This window comes from Columba livia, chromosome 13 (genome assembly GCF_036013475.1).
Source record: "Columba livia isolate bColLiv1 breed racing homer chromosome 13, bColLiv1.pat.W.v2, whole genome shotgun sequence".
NCBI lineage: Eukaryota > Metazoa > Chordata > Aves > Columbiformes > Columbidae > Columba > Columba livia.
This window is the reverse complement of record NC_088614.1, coordinates 3,633,974-3,647,733: the sequence shown is the minus strand read 5'-3', so window position 1 is coordinate 3,647,733 and position 13,760 is coordinate 3,633,974. Positions and strand designations below refer to the sequence as shown.

The 13,760-nt window shown below is 37.3% G+C and overlaps 1 protein-coding gene across 13 annotated transcripts in view; it reads right to left on the bottom strand.

Moving 5' to 3' along the window:
• Nucleotides 1–13,760, bottom strand: part of FTO (FTO alpha-ketoglutarate dependent dioxygenase) — a 431,926-nt gene that overhangs the window by 327,670 nt on the left and 90,496 nt on the right. For all 13 annotated transcript variants that reach the window (XM_065028667.1, XM_065028676.1, XM_065028665.1 and 10 more), the window contains one exon: nt 1,604–1,728. In XM_065028667.1, coding sequence (XP_064884739.1) covers nt 1,604–1,728 — 125 coding nt within the window. The remainder of the gene's footprint in view (nt 1–1,603; nt 1,729–13,760) is intronic.

The following is a 13,760-nucleotide window of genomic DNA, read 5'->3' as shown; positions in this document are numbered from 1 at the left end:
AGACTCTGTCTGCGACAGCAACGCTGCTCCAGCCTCCATCGCAGCGTGAGCAGAGGCCACGGACACTGGAACCCACCGTACTTTTAAATGACCCCTGTTGTCATGATTCTTGATGACTTTGGATATTAGGAAATCATTGTTAAACTAAACAAACACTAAAAAGACACTTCCCTCATCAGAATTGTTCAGCCTTTTCCAGTCTCTAGGAAACTTTCTATTCCAGTTCACAACAAAGATGCATGTGTCCCATGGAGAAGCCTTAAGTGATTTCCTCCATTTTCAATGTAGCCAAAGCCTTTGCACTATTTAGTAAGCACGGTGATAGAGGGAACAAAACCCCACAAAGAAATCCCCCAAATTCCTCAAAAAGGAATAAACAAAAACCACATGATAATACAAGACTCACCTTGCTAAGCTCTTTTCCACTCTGAGGTCTTAACTGATTAGTATACAAATTAACATGCCATACTCATCAGAATGAAGACTTGGAAAACACACCCTCTAATTTGTCTAATAATACTATGTAATAATGTTCAATTTTTATCTAGAGCTTCTAAAATGTTTCAAGTCCACTCACTGTAATTACTGAGAACAGCAAAGCCACTGGAGTGTCAGATCCAATATCTACAATTAACTTTTTAAAGTGAACCTCATAGCATTTTCAAGAACTTTTCGAAGTTATACATTACCAAACACAGAACTCCCTCACCTGGAGCATTTACCACATTTACCAATTAAGGGCTAATTTTGATAACAAAATTTCGTTCAAAAATACTTAAGACTACAAACTTATTTAATTGTAAGCACAGAACATCCATACATTAGGTAGAAAATTATCATATATATAGTATTGACATAAAATTTCTAAGTCTAAGAAAAAAGATAATTAAACGAGTTTAAATCTATAGCTTTCAGAAACAGACATGAAAAAGGTACGTCAACCCATTTAGCAGCTAAAGAAAAGGACAGAAGGTGGCATAGAGAGGAAATTCTCTTTTTTGAATTCACATATTTCTGAACAAACTAGAAGCATGATGTGTCTGTAGTTTCTGAAATCCATTCATTTAACTACAATCCAGTATCAAACTTTGTCAAATAAAAACATAAGCAACTTTAAAAAATAGTTAACAACGTCACCTGATTTATTACCACGGCAATGAGTTCAGTTGAATAATTCAAGTTAGGCCAATCTCACCCAACACAACCCAGTTAACACCAGTAGGACACCATGTGAGGATCATGAAGAGGACAGAGCAGCCAGGTAGCTATGAGCACACACATTGTCAGCAATATAAGGAAAACCTTAGGGCATGTAAAGTGACACCAGTTCTCAAATATATAATATGCCTATCAAGCCATTATCAATAGACTACGCTATATAAGCACAGAACATTCTACCCCAAAAAGTAACTGAGATCAGAAACGGAAATACTGACTATTCCATTCAAGGAAAAATACTACTTAATCAGTAAAAATTTTGACTTTTTTTTTTTTTTTTTTTTTTTGAGGGTCAACTTGCCCCCTGTCAAGAGAATTTTGAGGAGTATAACTGATACACTTGTTTCTAATTTTATTAACTCACTGTTTTTCAAAAATTTCTCACCTTGCTGTCCATTCTTTCCGCAGCCTTTGTCGCTCAGTAAGGACTGGCAAGAAGCAGCTGATGGCTTCCTTCCTTTTTTCCTTGATTTGTTCCTTTTTTCCAACTTCAGAAAGGACCAGGCTTGACTTAAAGGGAAAAAACACATAAAAATTATAACCTAGAAATAGGAAACAATGTGTAAAATTAATAAAAAGCCCATAAGCAAATAAGGACAGTAAATCAATAGCTTTTTTTATTACAGTTCCACTGCTGACAAATCAATACAGTAAATGATGGTTAGAAATGGCCACCATATATTTGGTATTTAATCAATATACATGGCACATAAGGTAAACTTTAAAATCTCATTGCCTTAAGTAACACAACAAGACATTGTGCACCCCAGCTCTCATTTTCTTGAGATGCAATTCTTTTATTTTCTAAATATTTTCTTTTATCAAATCATATTAAATTGTTTCCTTCAATACAGCATTTGGGGGATTTCCCCCTCCCCTTTGAGCCTTTGTGAAGCTACAGAAGAAAATACGTGTTTGTATTGTATCTTCTAAAATGAATTTCTGACGATGTCCCCATGTTCTCTTTATCATGAAGTATTTCAAGTAAGCAAGTAGTAAAAGTCTACCTTTTTCATTTATGGAATAAATTAAAAATTGCTAATATATATATATACACACACACACGTGCCGTGGATTTAAACCATCTGTGTAGTAGGATGACGGTCTCTGCAGACCAAGAGTTACTGGCCTTCCCAAATGTTCTGTCCAGAGATGATGTAATGTTATCATCCTTCATCTACCCCAAAAGCCAACTCCAACCCCCTCAGCTCCATCTTTGCCTTCAATTACTAACTCCCCCACCATTTTCTCCTCTTCTTTGCCCTACGTTTCCCCACTCTGTCAACTCAGGAAAGAAACAGCACATGCTGATGCTCATGCCACGAACGCATGTCAACCAGTGCACGTGTGCTGACCTGAGATGCAGCGGTCCAGCCACAACAGAGATCTGGGGTGGATGCTGCAGGCTTTTCCTTCAAAGATACCATATTCGCCTTTCTCACTTGAACCAACCACTGATACCCACTTAATTATGTTTTCTATTCTAACCTGCAGACTCATGCTCTGCAAACGTACCAAAGTATCTAAATGCTTCTGGGAAGGATGGCTGAATGGGCAGAATCCTTGCAGAAACCCTTTTTTTTTTTTTTTCCAGAGAAAATGAGGCAAAAAAAAAAGTTTCTAACCTGAAGTGCTGTGGAAGTGAGTTTGAAAACACAACTCAAACACAACCAGGAGGTGCAATTCCTACTCCCAGCATGGCCTCTCTTATAGAAACAACATGACACAAAGACATGGCATGTTGCCTCCTCCTCAACATCCCATACACTTTACATTATGCCGTGCCCAAACATACACCCACCAAAATTCCCCTGGGGAATCTATCCCTGGTCTGACAGGTTGCTTCCCCAACCCACCCCAAGAAAGAACAATATGCAGATTATACACTTCTTCAGCTGAGAAAAGTAGCAGTAACATCACTACTGCTGTGGTGGTTCCAAGAGGCAAGGTTCATAGAGGCAGGAAATAAATTTATTATGCCAAATGCAAAAAGCATCTTCCTGCCCACCTCCCAGCTCTATCAGTTGGCTTACCAAGAGGCATTACCTCCTCATATGGGACTTACACATCAAAAGAACATTTTCTTGTTAAAAACCCAAAACGTTCAAAACTGTCTATACAGATCACATTCTTGACCCTGCTTTGACATTACAAAGCAAACAAAAAGCCAGAGAGTATTTTCAGATAAGGATTCCCTGACATAGTTTTTCCTTGCACTGACCTACATCATCTTTACTACAAGCTCTAATATCCGCCAACTTCAACAACTCTGATCTTACAGCCTCCACTTCCAGCAGCTGCATGGTTTAAAGCAGGATTTGACAAAGGACTTCTGCTGGCAGAACACACTTGCATGAGATGAAGAGATGTACATTCTTTAATTGATTAAAATTAACACTCCTTTTCATTCAGAAAAAATACTAACTTCTACATTTGCCATGTGCAAGACTTGACACAGCACTATACCTAAAGCTTACCTCTGTATTAGAGGATGATCAAATGTAGCCTTATAGCTAGGTTACAGTACACCAAGATTTCACTTTCAGAATCTTTATTAATCACAATGGGATAGGGAAATCCACTGGAGATGCTGTACAAGTCTACTTGTCTTCAAGACCACATAAAGCCCCATGTTTAACGATGCTATGCCTCACAAAGCTGCAAGCATAGTTATTTCCAGGCAAGAAACATCAAGATCCCCTAAATAAGTGATTCCCAAAGCACCATTCACAGAAAACTGATAGTTCCTGAAGAATTTTCAGTTAAAATCTGATGAAAAGGTGGTATGATGAGACTTTCATCAGGCAGAGAAGATGGTCAACCACTTTTCCAAGGATTCATGATCACATAATGCTTTTGTATGAATTCTGATGGTCTGGCCAAATTGCAACTTTAGTCCTCAGTTCAACTACCTTAAGTCCCCTCCATCTACAGGAGCATCACAATCCTGGAAATGGAACATAATTTAACTTTTACTGAGAGAACAATCATATTGTTCCAGCCTTCTGTTAACACCACGCATTTCTGTGGTGACGGACACAGTTCAAGCCAAACTCATAGTTTAACATGGACATCTTTACTGAGCCCTGCGAGTACATTTGAGCTACCTGGAGGGTGCAACACCCAACAACAATACATAGCAATTTAACTGATCTACCTGTTTTCTTAGAGTGCTGAGGGCAGTAAGGTTACCCAGAACATGAGTAGATGGCTTGATGTGTAGCTTTTATAGAGGCATTTCTTAAAAATTTGCTATTCTAATTTCAATAAAAATCCCAAATTGTAAAAAATAATGCAGCATTCTGAGTAAAATAATATGATAAAACATGGTCCTTTGACTTTTTTTTCCTTGTAACTTGTTTTGAGATTTATTTTTAACAAGGTGATTCAATATATACCTTGACTGATAAAGGTCAAGGGTTCAAGAAACTCGGTCAAAGATGTTATCAGCTGGGAAAGCCATTTCCTCACATCAACACTGATAAAAATCCATCAGAAACCCAAGTGATACCACCCTGCTCTAAAGGGCAGGAATGACCTTCTTTTGAACATCACCACAGTTGCACGTCCCATCAAAGAAAATCTGATCTTGTGTCTCAATTCTTTTAATGTTCTTTAATGACAGATAGTTGTCTGCAGAGGCCCCTTTGCCCAATGCTGAGTGAAACCTTCACATTTCTGGGCCGGACTCAACACGGACTTGGTGTTTTTCAGCACACTTGGGACTGCAGGACAGCAGAATAAATAAACAGTGTGACCAGTGCTCCAGCCTGCCTTATCTCACCCTTGTGTTCACAGAGATTCTTGAGGGTGGTAATGTTTACAAATTGTTGAAACTTTCTTTCTTCTGCTTCCTGAGCTGGCAAAAACATATCCTGGACAACCCTAAGCAAGGAGATTACACAAATTGCTTATCACTTGAGGGAAGCAACTTTACTTGTCTTATTGGCCAGTATATCTCTTTAAGAAGGACTGTTATTATTTTTCAGCAAGCCTTCCCCAATTCTCCTTACACATTTATTAATGTATTTAGGGCATTTCCTTGTAAATCCCAAATGGCGTGGTCTTAAAAACAAACATGCAACGCACCTCTCAAAAAAGCACAAATTTATATATTCATATATATCACAGTTGCCAAGCCAGCCTTCTCAGTTAAAGACAGCATTTAGGAAATTACATCCTTTACCTTCCTCCCGGTACAGCAGCAAAACTAAATCTAGCGCTTTACTCCCATACCAGGCAACAGCTATCAGAGCATCTTCTACTAAGATAAAATTTTAAGAGACTAATATCATACTCTTCTCATTTCCACTAACAAAATATATCAGAGACATGTGATCAAACAGAAACCTTTATAAAACCAGGTTGTACCATTCACCTAGTGTACACACTTAAAACTAGACGCCCTTTATGAGTCTTAACAAAGCTAACCTAGGTATTATAAAAGGATTACAATAATATTTTTTTTCCTTACACAGCAGAAGAAACTATGTTTCAACATCAGTAGGCCACTACCCTGCTTAGCTGTGTGTGTCCTGGGTGAATACCAGGACATGTTTACAAACAAGCAAAAACCCAAACTGGTACATTTTTCTTCCTTCAATGCAGACCTCTGGAGAAGCCAGACTTAAGGTTATGAACATTGTATAGCTGGAGACATGAAGCCTCATATTCTGTCAAACAAATTAGCTTCAGTCTGAGCTAAAGTGGCACTTGGGACAGTTTGTCTCTTGGTCCCACTTTATTGGGTCAACAAATCAGATTTTTCACTCCAAGTTAAGATTTTATTTACTCACCACCAGTTTAAATAGCATAAGCTTCTGTAGCTCTACTAACCACATCTACTGAAATTCAGCAGTCATCTCTTAATAATCAATAACTAATACAGAAAGAAAAAACATACATTGTAAAATCTGTAAGCGGGGCTAGAATTTTAAATGTTATTCTGTATCTTCCCTGTGATTTTTGTGGCTTTATTTCGCTTTCTAGTGCAAAAAGTATCCTGATGAAACCCTGTAAAACTAGAACACCATGCCTTTGGTGGGGGGGAAAGAAGCCATATTCTATTAAACCATGTTAATTTAACATGTCATAACTTCTATGTGATAAAAAAACCAAGTAATTGCCTACAAACCGCTGCTCATTTCTTCTTTACTTTTAAAATTTCTACTTAAAATATGACCAAATGCACCCATTTTCCTTGAGATGATGGAAGCTGCCAGTATGGTTTAAGTTATCACCCAGTAATTTGGGCACATTAAACCCAATTCTCTGCCTTTTGCTTATTAATCCACTATGCCAGATATCACAGTTTCACTCAGCAACCCTCATGTTTTGGATGATATTGAAAAATGGCTTACGTTTGTCAAAGAAAGTAGGGAAAAAAAAAAAAGGTAAAGAGGCAAAAAGTGTTGTTTATAGAAGCCAGCTGCTCCGGCTCCGGCGCCAGCAGCTCTTCATCTTGCTATTTTACGCTCCCAGCCCCCCTACCCCCACTGGCACAGGTACAACTAAATGTTGACTTCAATGCTTCAGAGAGCACTCAACTGATTCGGTACATGATTAATTGCCAAAGACATGGCTGACCATATGGAACAGAGAAAGCATCAAGTAATTCATACTTCTGTATATGATCATTTGGCCCCTGTTGTTTTAATGTACAGGAAAGAGCTAGTATAGCACAGACCTGGTGTCTTGCCCTTGACAGCCCATTAAGAAATCTCAAAGCACCTAGTTGAAGTTATGCTGTTGGCTTTTCAATAGCAGCCTAATAAAACAGAAGCAAAGCTTTCCAACTAGTCTTAAATCTTTCACATACAGTACATTAACCACCACTGCTAAAACAACTGGTTTCTTATGATAGGAAATGGGATTTGATTTCTAGCCTCTGCATACTTACTGAAAGCCTTTTTCTGACCTTTGGAGGGTTTACAAAATCATTGTTCGTTTTCCTGCCATTTTCCCAGTTTCTTGCCATGGTGATCCTAATAGATTTGTTTAAGGTTCACTATGTTCTACTCTTACTAGCTGTTATATGCAAACTGTACAATGAAGGTAGGCTCATGGGAGCTGAAAGGAAAGAAATTATTATTAACTGTTTTTTTCCTGAGAGTCAGAGAAGTCACTGCAACATCTAAAACATAATTTACTTTTTAAAAGCTTATAAAACAAAACAAAAAAATTCCTGAAAAGAAGCAATATACTAGCATGTGCTTTCTTTTATCAGACTGGAGACAAATCATCAGATTTCATCTGAGAAGGAAGGACAATTTATTTTAAAGCTGTAGTATTCTCAAGGATGTCTGACACAGAGCTCAATGAAAAGAAAAAGGTGCAGACTTGGAATATGTCAGTATCATTAACTGCTTTATATTAGTTTTATCTACCATTAACATCTTTTCAGTCATATGCAGTCAAAGAAAAAGGTTTAAATAATGTTTCTCTGTCAAGGCTCTTAAGACGACAGTGCTAAAAAGTTAATCCCCATCCTCACAGATCTTCTGGCAGTTTTGACATATGTTGGCAAGGATGTATTTGCTGGCACCTTCCATTAGAAAATATTTACATGGAGTTTTCTTGTCTGTGGATTTTCTAGTTGTCTAAATGATCCTCATGGTCTGAAGAGCCTTACGTGGGAAATCCTAATTATTGGACATTCATCAGGGGTAATTTCCCAGGCTACTGAATTCAGCTAACACTATTAATACTCCAGCAGAATACATAAATAGTCTACAAGCCAACATGAAACTCCACAACCATTCTGGTTATTGACAGAGCACTTCCAACATCAAAACTGTTTGTCTGAGTCAAATATTATGGCTGTTTTTAAACAAAATGTAAAGGAATAGAGAATTTTGTGAGAGTCACGTAATTTTTATATTTTTGTAGGGTAAAAGGAATGGAGGCTCAAGTCACGGGTGTGAAAGCATTGCCACAAAGATTATGTATTCTCCCCTACCATTATGGTGGACAATTAAAACATGCAAGAACATAACGAAACTGCACAGTGTGTTTCAAAAAGACAAACCAAATTTGAAATCACTATATCTTGGAAATTGGGTCCATCTTTTTCAAACTCCCTGTAGACTAGAATGCTTGAAGTCAGACATACACTGACACTCCATATAGAAGTCCCCATGCATTAAAATGTAGGGAGTCCTGCCTCTCTTTGAGGTATTCACTGCCGACAACAAAGGATGAATACCTGACTTGATAAATGAGTAGCTCGACCTAGAAAAACCTACAGAGAGCAGATCACTTAGATATTTCCAAAGAAACTTTGGGTCTTGTCTACACTAGAAAGTTGTACCATTTAACTATACGTGCGGAGCTAACACAGTACATTTTCTAGCTATATGAGTTTAAAGGTCATAAATTAAACCAGGTAGAGCTTATTTGGAAATAACCACTACCTTTATGCCTACATAAGAGTATTTATTCTAGGGTCTTGAACCATATATTTAGGAAAAAGTAATCCAAACAGAAGACCAAGTAATTTTTGGTTACTCTGGCACGCCAAAACTGAATTAATTCCCAGTGGAGAAAAGAAATATTTTTTACTGGATAATTCCATGCAGTTACAGTAGGTCTCAAAGATTTTCAAGATTTAGTTATAAAGAAAAAAAGTTATATAAAGATCAACACTTGCAAAATATTTTTGCTGCGCTAATCAGTTTGGCAATGTTCTAAAGGTGAATTATAACCCATCTCATCAAGAAAGCACAACTGAACCACTCAAGATGTTTGGAGTAAAAGTGGCTTAGCATCTTCAAATGTGTGGGTGAGCGAAAGGTTAGTCTTTAACCACATTCTACCCGAGCACGGCCCCTCCACCTCTGAATCATCAATAGCACAAAGGCTGAAGCAGACCTACCATGCACAGTGGATTATATGAAGTGTAAAACATTGTGGGGAAAAAGCTTTTGAAAGAAGTCAGGAAAAAGAAATCAAGCCTGCAAGAAGATCCAGCTGACAGGCTAGTCCCTAACAAGTGAATATGTTTGAAAACATTGTGAACACAAGAAAAGAACATGCCTTTTGTTTCCAAACCTACAGTGTGTCTTTACCCAACTGTTGCCTGCATGGCTGAACATATGTTTTCTGAACAAGAACTGAAGCAGAAAGTGTTCTTTGTTATAATTCACTCCTTTGTATACACCTCCCTTTTCCCATTTTGGTCACATGCAAACAGTAGTTACGCTGAACACTTAAGTTCTGAAGGGCTGCACAGCAGTGTATGCTTCAGTGATTATTTACTATTGCTGGAATCAGTGGAGCTACGATGCAATACAAGACTCACTTCACTGATGTGCGCTCTGGACAGCTCACATTTTGCAATCCTGCATCGTGCCGAGTACAACCTGCACACGAACACCGAGCCACCAGACAGAATCTCCGTCATCAACAGTTAGGCACAGTTCTAATGAGCACCGAACAATCATACAACAAATGATCTTACCCGTTCAAAGGAACTCAAACAGTACCATATAATTTTATTAGCATATAAAAATTAACATCATCAGCTATTATGAATAATTTAGGGAGGAGGGAGGAGAGAAAAAAAAATGATGGACTTCAAATCCAGAAACACCAAAATGAACTCTAGCTTGAATTAAATAAAACTAAAGCAGAACCTGATATACTTTATGTATTTAATGTATGGGGAATATGACATCGTCAAGCAGCAAGGACGGCACCACCTATTGCTAGAGGTTGATCACAACAACAGTATTTAGAAATACACTTCTAGGGAAGCTGTGATCCTTATTCCTCAGTGGAAAACCAGGCAATCTGATTTCAGGGCCTTATCCTCCTCCAGTTTAGTTACAGTACAGAAATATTTTACAATAAGCCTTGAGTGAAGCACTTCATATATGGGCCACACAAATTGTGATGACCTGTCATTGAGGGTGTACAGTGTAAAGCGTATAAAGAAATGCAGTATACTGGCAAATCAAAAAAATGAGGGACTAAAAAAGAGAGAAGTTTACTGAGTTAACTCCCAAACACTTGCTCAAGATACATACAGTCACTATTTTGGATGTAATACTTACAGTAAATATAGATAACTCCTGGAGGGGAGGCAACTACTTATTTTTAATTCTCTTGCACTCACAGAATGGTTAGGAACAAAGTTTTGCACATGTCACCCTGCCTTATGAGTAAACTTACTAGTATACATAGACAAGACAAACTTTACAAGAAAAAAGATAATTGCAAAATGAATTCAACAGTCCAGGTACACCTACAATGCTAAATAAGGCAAAGCTTCATTATAATTAATATGTCTGATCAAACTTAGCAGCCTCTAGGCTCAAAAGAACTCTAGACTTTTCTCCAGAACAGAAAAACAAAACAAAACCGAAAAACACGCCACACACATCACACACCAACCCTCCTCCTCAATAAAAGAAAAATTAAAAGTAGAGGAAACTCATTGCCCCAGAGCTGCTCATCCACGTGAGACACAGCAGCCAACCTCCATCATGCCAGGAACTCTAACATATTTATTGTTCTTCTGAACAAAACATATCTGTAAAACCTCCCTTTTCTAAACCCGTCAGTGCAAACTAGAGCCAGTTATTGACTACTCTATTTCGTTGTGTTCCAGTAAAAGAGCAGGCTATACACAGCACTTCCTGGACTTCACTTGGGAATTCTGCCCATGTTTTCCTTTCATCAGAGAGATCTAATGTCATGACTATATAGATATGACAAATACCACTTCCATTAATATTCCCCGATAAGCCATATGGGGGTTTTTTTCAGTTTATTTTGATTTTGTGGAAGGATTCTTGTTGTTTCACACTCATAGGAAGGGAGCAATAAAGGTCTCAGTAATTAGTTTATCTCCTCAGGAGAAAGAAAGTAAAAGGTTCATTCTTTATCCTTAAAAGGAAGATTACCAACTAATTAACCCAACAATTAAAAGTACACACAAGGAAATATCAAGGAAGTAGCCCAGGAGCAAAATAAATCAGTTAAGAAAATTTTAAAATTTATTTTCTGTCACCTATTAGTGCACTAGAAGACTACTTCTGGAAATATTTTTCTTTAGAGTCTAAACAAGTTCTAAATGTTGTCAATTTGTCATGATCATTTTCCACGAACATTCAAGTATTTATAGATGAATACTTGAGAAAGAATTTTGAGCTTGAATGGCCAAATATTTAAAATCTTCACTATATCAAAAATCACTATATAGACAATTTTCATCAATGACACAGCATTTAGCAGGGAAAATAAACTTTCATCATCTGATTCACGTGCCTCACAAAGAAAACAAATGACGCGATCAACGGATCCTTGTGACTACATGCATGTCGATTACCCTCTGAAACACAAGTCCTGAAGATTCTGGCAATTGAACAAATACAACATGTGCTCATGAACTACGACAATACAATTCAGAAAAGGGAACACACTGCTACTCTGCGACACCACATTGTGTCACACCACGCTGCGACATTCACATCTGCCCTGCCGCTCATGAGCGTTTCCTTCTACAAGATGAAATAAGAGATGGGTTCTCAAGTTCAGCAAAGTCCAGCTTAAGAGAGAGGTCAAAGGTGGGTGACTAATCACCCCCGCACTCTTCCAGAAGGATCAGTTAATTCGCTAGTAAAAGTTAAAGCAATGCCAAGGATGTACTAACATAAACTGGCCAAGCGTCCTCAACAGACACAGTGAGTACATGCGCAACAGAGATGTTCTCCACTAACCCAAAAAAGCTTTCAGATCTTCTGGGTTGCAGCACAAATAAAAAATAGCAGGTTTTGGAGGAGGGTTTGACCTGTATTCTCTCATACAAAAACTTCTACCCTTAAAGACACATCACGATGAGCTACATTGGAGATCTAAATCTCTATTTAATGTTACCATCTATCTTATTCACATTCTGCTTTAACATGACACTACAAGGTAAGTCACACTTCACAGCATCCAGAGTTCACACAGAAGAGTTATAGTCTATATGAACAATCACCCAAACTATTAATGTGGTATATATAAATATCTCTCTTCTGAAACAGGAAAACATGTCATTTGTTTAAAAAAACTGGTCTCTTCAGTATCTGGATTCTGGAAGTTTGTGTGGGGGTTTTTTGGTGGTGGTAGGTTTTTTTGTTGTGGGTTTTGTTTGCTTTTTTTTTTTAGTGTTTTTGTTGTTGTTTTTTCTTTTCCTTTTAAGTTTTTTATTTAGGATGCTATATTTGTCTTTTTATATAAACCAAATCAATTTTCAGGGATAGTTTTACATTCATTTAGAACAAAAAAAGTGAAAACTTTTTCATTAGGATATGGATTGTCTTTTAACAATTTTAACAATATTTGAGTTTTTTTTAATATTCATCAACAGAAGACTGCATGTTGGAAGACTTATATTTGTTGTATTAATTCACAGCCTAAAATGCTGTACATTTCTTCTTCCTGTTTCACAAAAGTGTTTCTTAAATGTTTATTAAGAGACAGAAATACTCTAACATCAAGCTATCACTGTATTGAGCATTAAATAACCTTCCTTCATGGTTGGCAGATATCCTGTTTAAACTTGTATGACTAGTCAAATCAGTTATTCTCATATCAGACAGGTCACTAGATACAGTAAGTTGCTCTATATATAATACCTATGAAAAACAATGCATAAAGTTTAGTAAAGAAAATTAAAAGCCAAGACAAAATTTCTCCGTCAGAAGCACAGAAGCATAGCCTTCATTATGAGGAAAAAAAATCATTTTGATAATTATTTGTGAAAACATGTTGCTATTACACTTTAATTTTAAAATACAGCAACCAAATACTATGAACTTAAGTTCACACTGTGGAGTTTTCACCTGAGGAAAGTCCCTATTTTTGTCTCAACAGCGAGCTGGAAAACAAAAGGAATTTTCTACCTTGATTAACAGAGTTAGAAAATGAACAAAGTACTGCTCCTTCTAAACTACAACTTGTTGTATTCAGAGCAGCGCTATATTTTGATAGGCACGTATTATTGCTCCATGTTCCAGAGAGCCCAGTTCTCCCTCGCTCTGCTCGGTCAGTGTTTGTATGTTCAGTACGTGCACAGACTGTTGTGTACATCCCTCCTCTTGGATCAAATTCACCACACTGGATGGATCACGGACACATGTATATACTCTTTTCATGTTCTAATATAAATCTGTGCCTCAAAACCGGATGTGAATCAAATTGTAGTCATAGCCCAAAATTATAACCAAATATTAAAAAACAAAAACCACACAACCCGGAACAGAGATTACCCAAAAAATGGGCTTGATTTTTGACACAGTGCAGCACTTAGTTGAGAGCATGACTTCAACTTTTCTGGCCTACAAAAACAGCTACAGATGCCAGCCACAGATTACAATCAGCATTGGGCTTGAAATCACCTAAAATCTTGGGACTCAGGGCCAATTCTAGATAATCAAAACCAAAATAACTCTTAAGATTTCAACAGTATTTTTCGTCCATACATCAATCACTACCAGTAGAAAAGCACAACACTTCCTTAAACCTCCTGAAACCATTCAAAAAAGCTATACTTT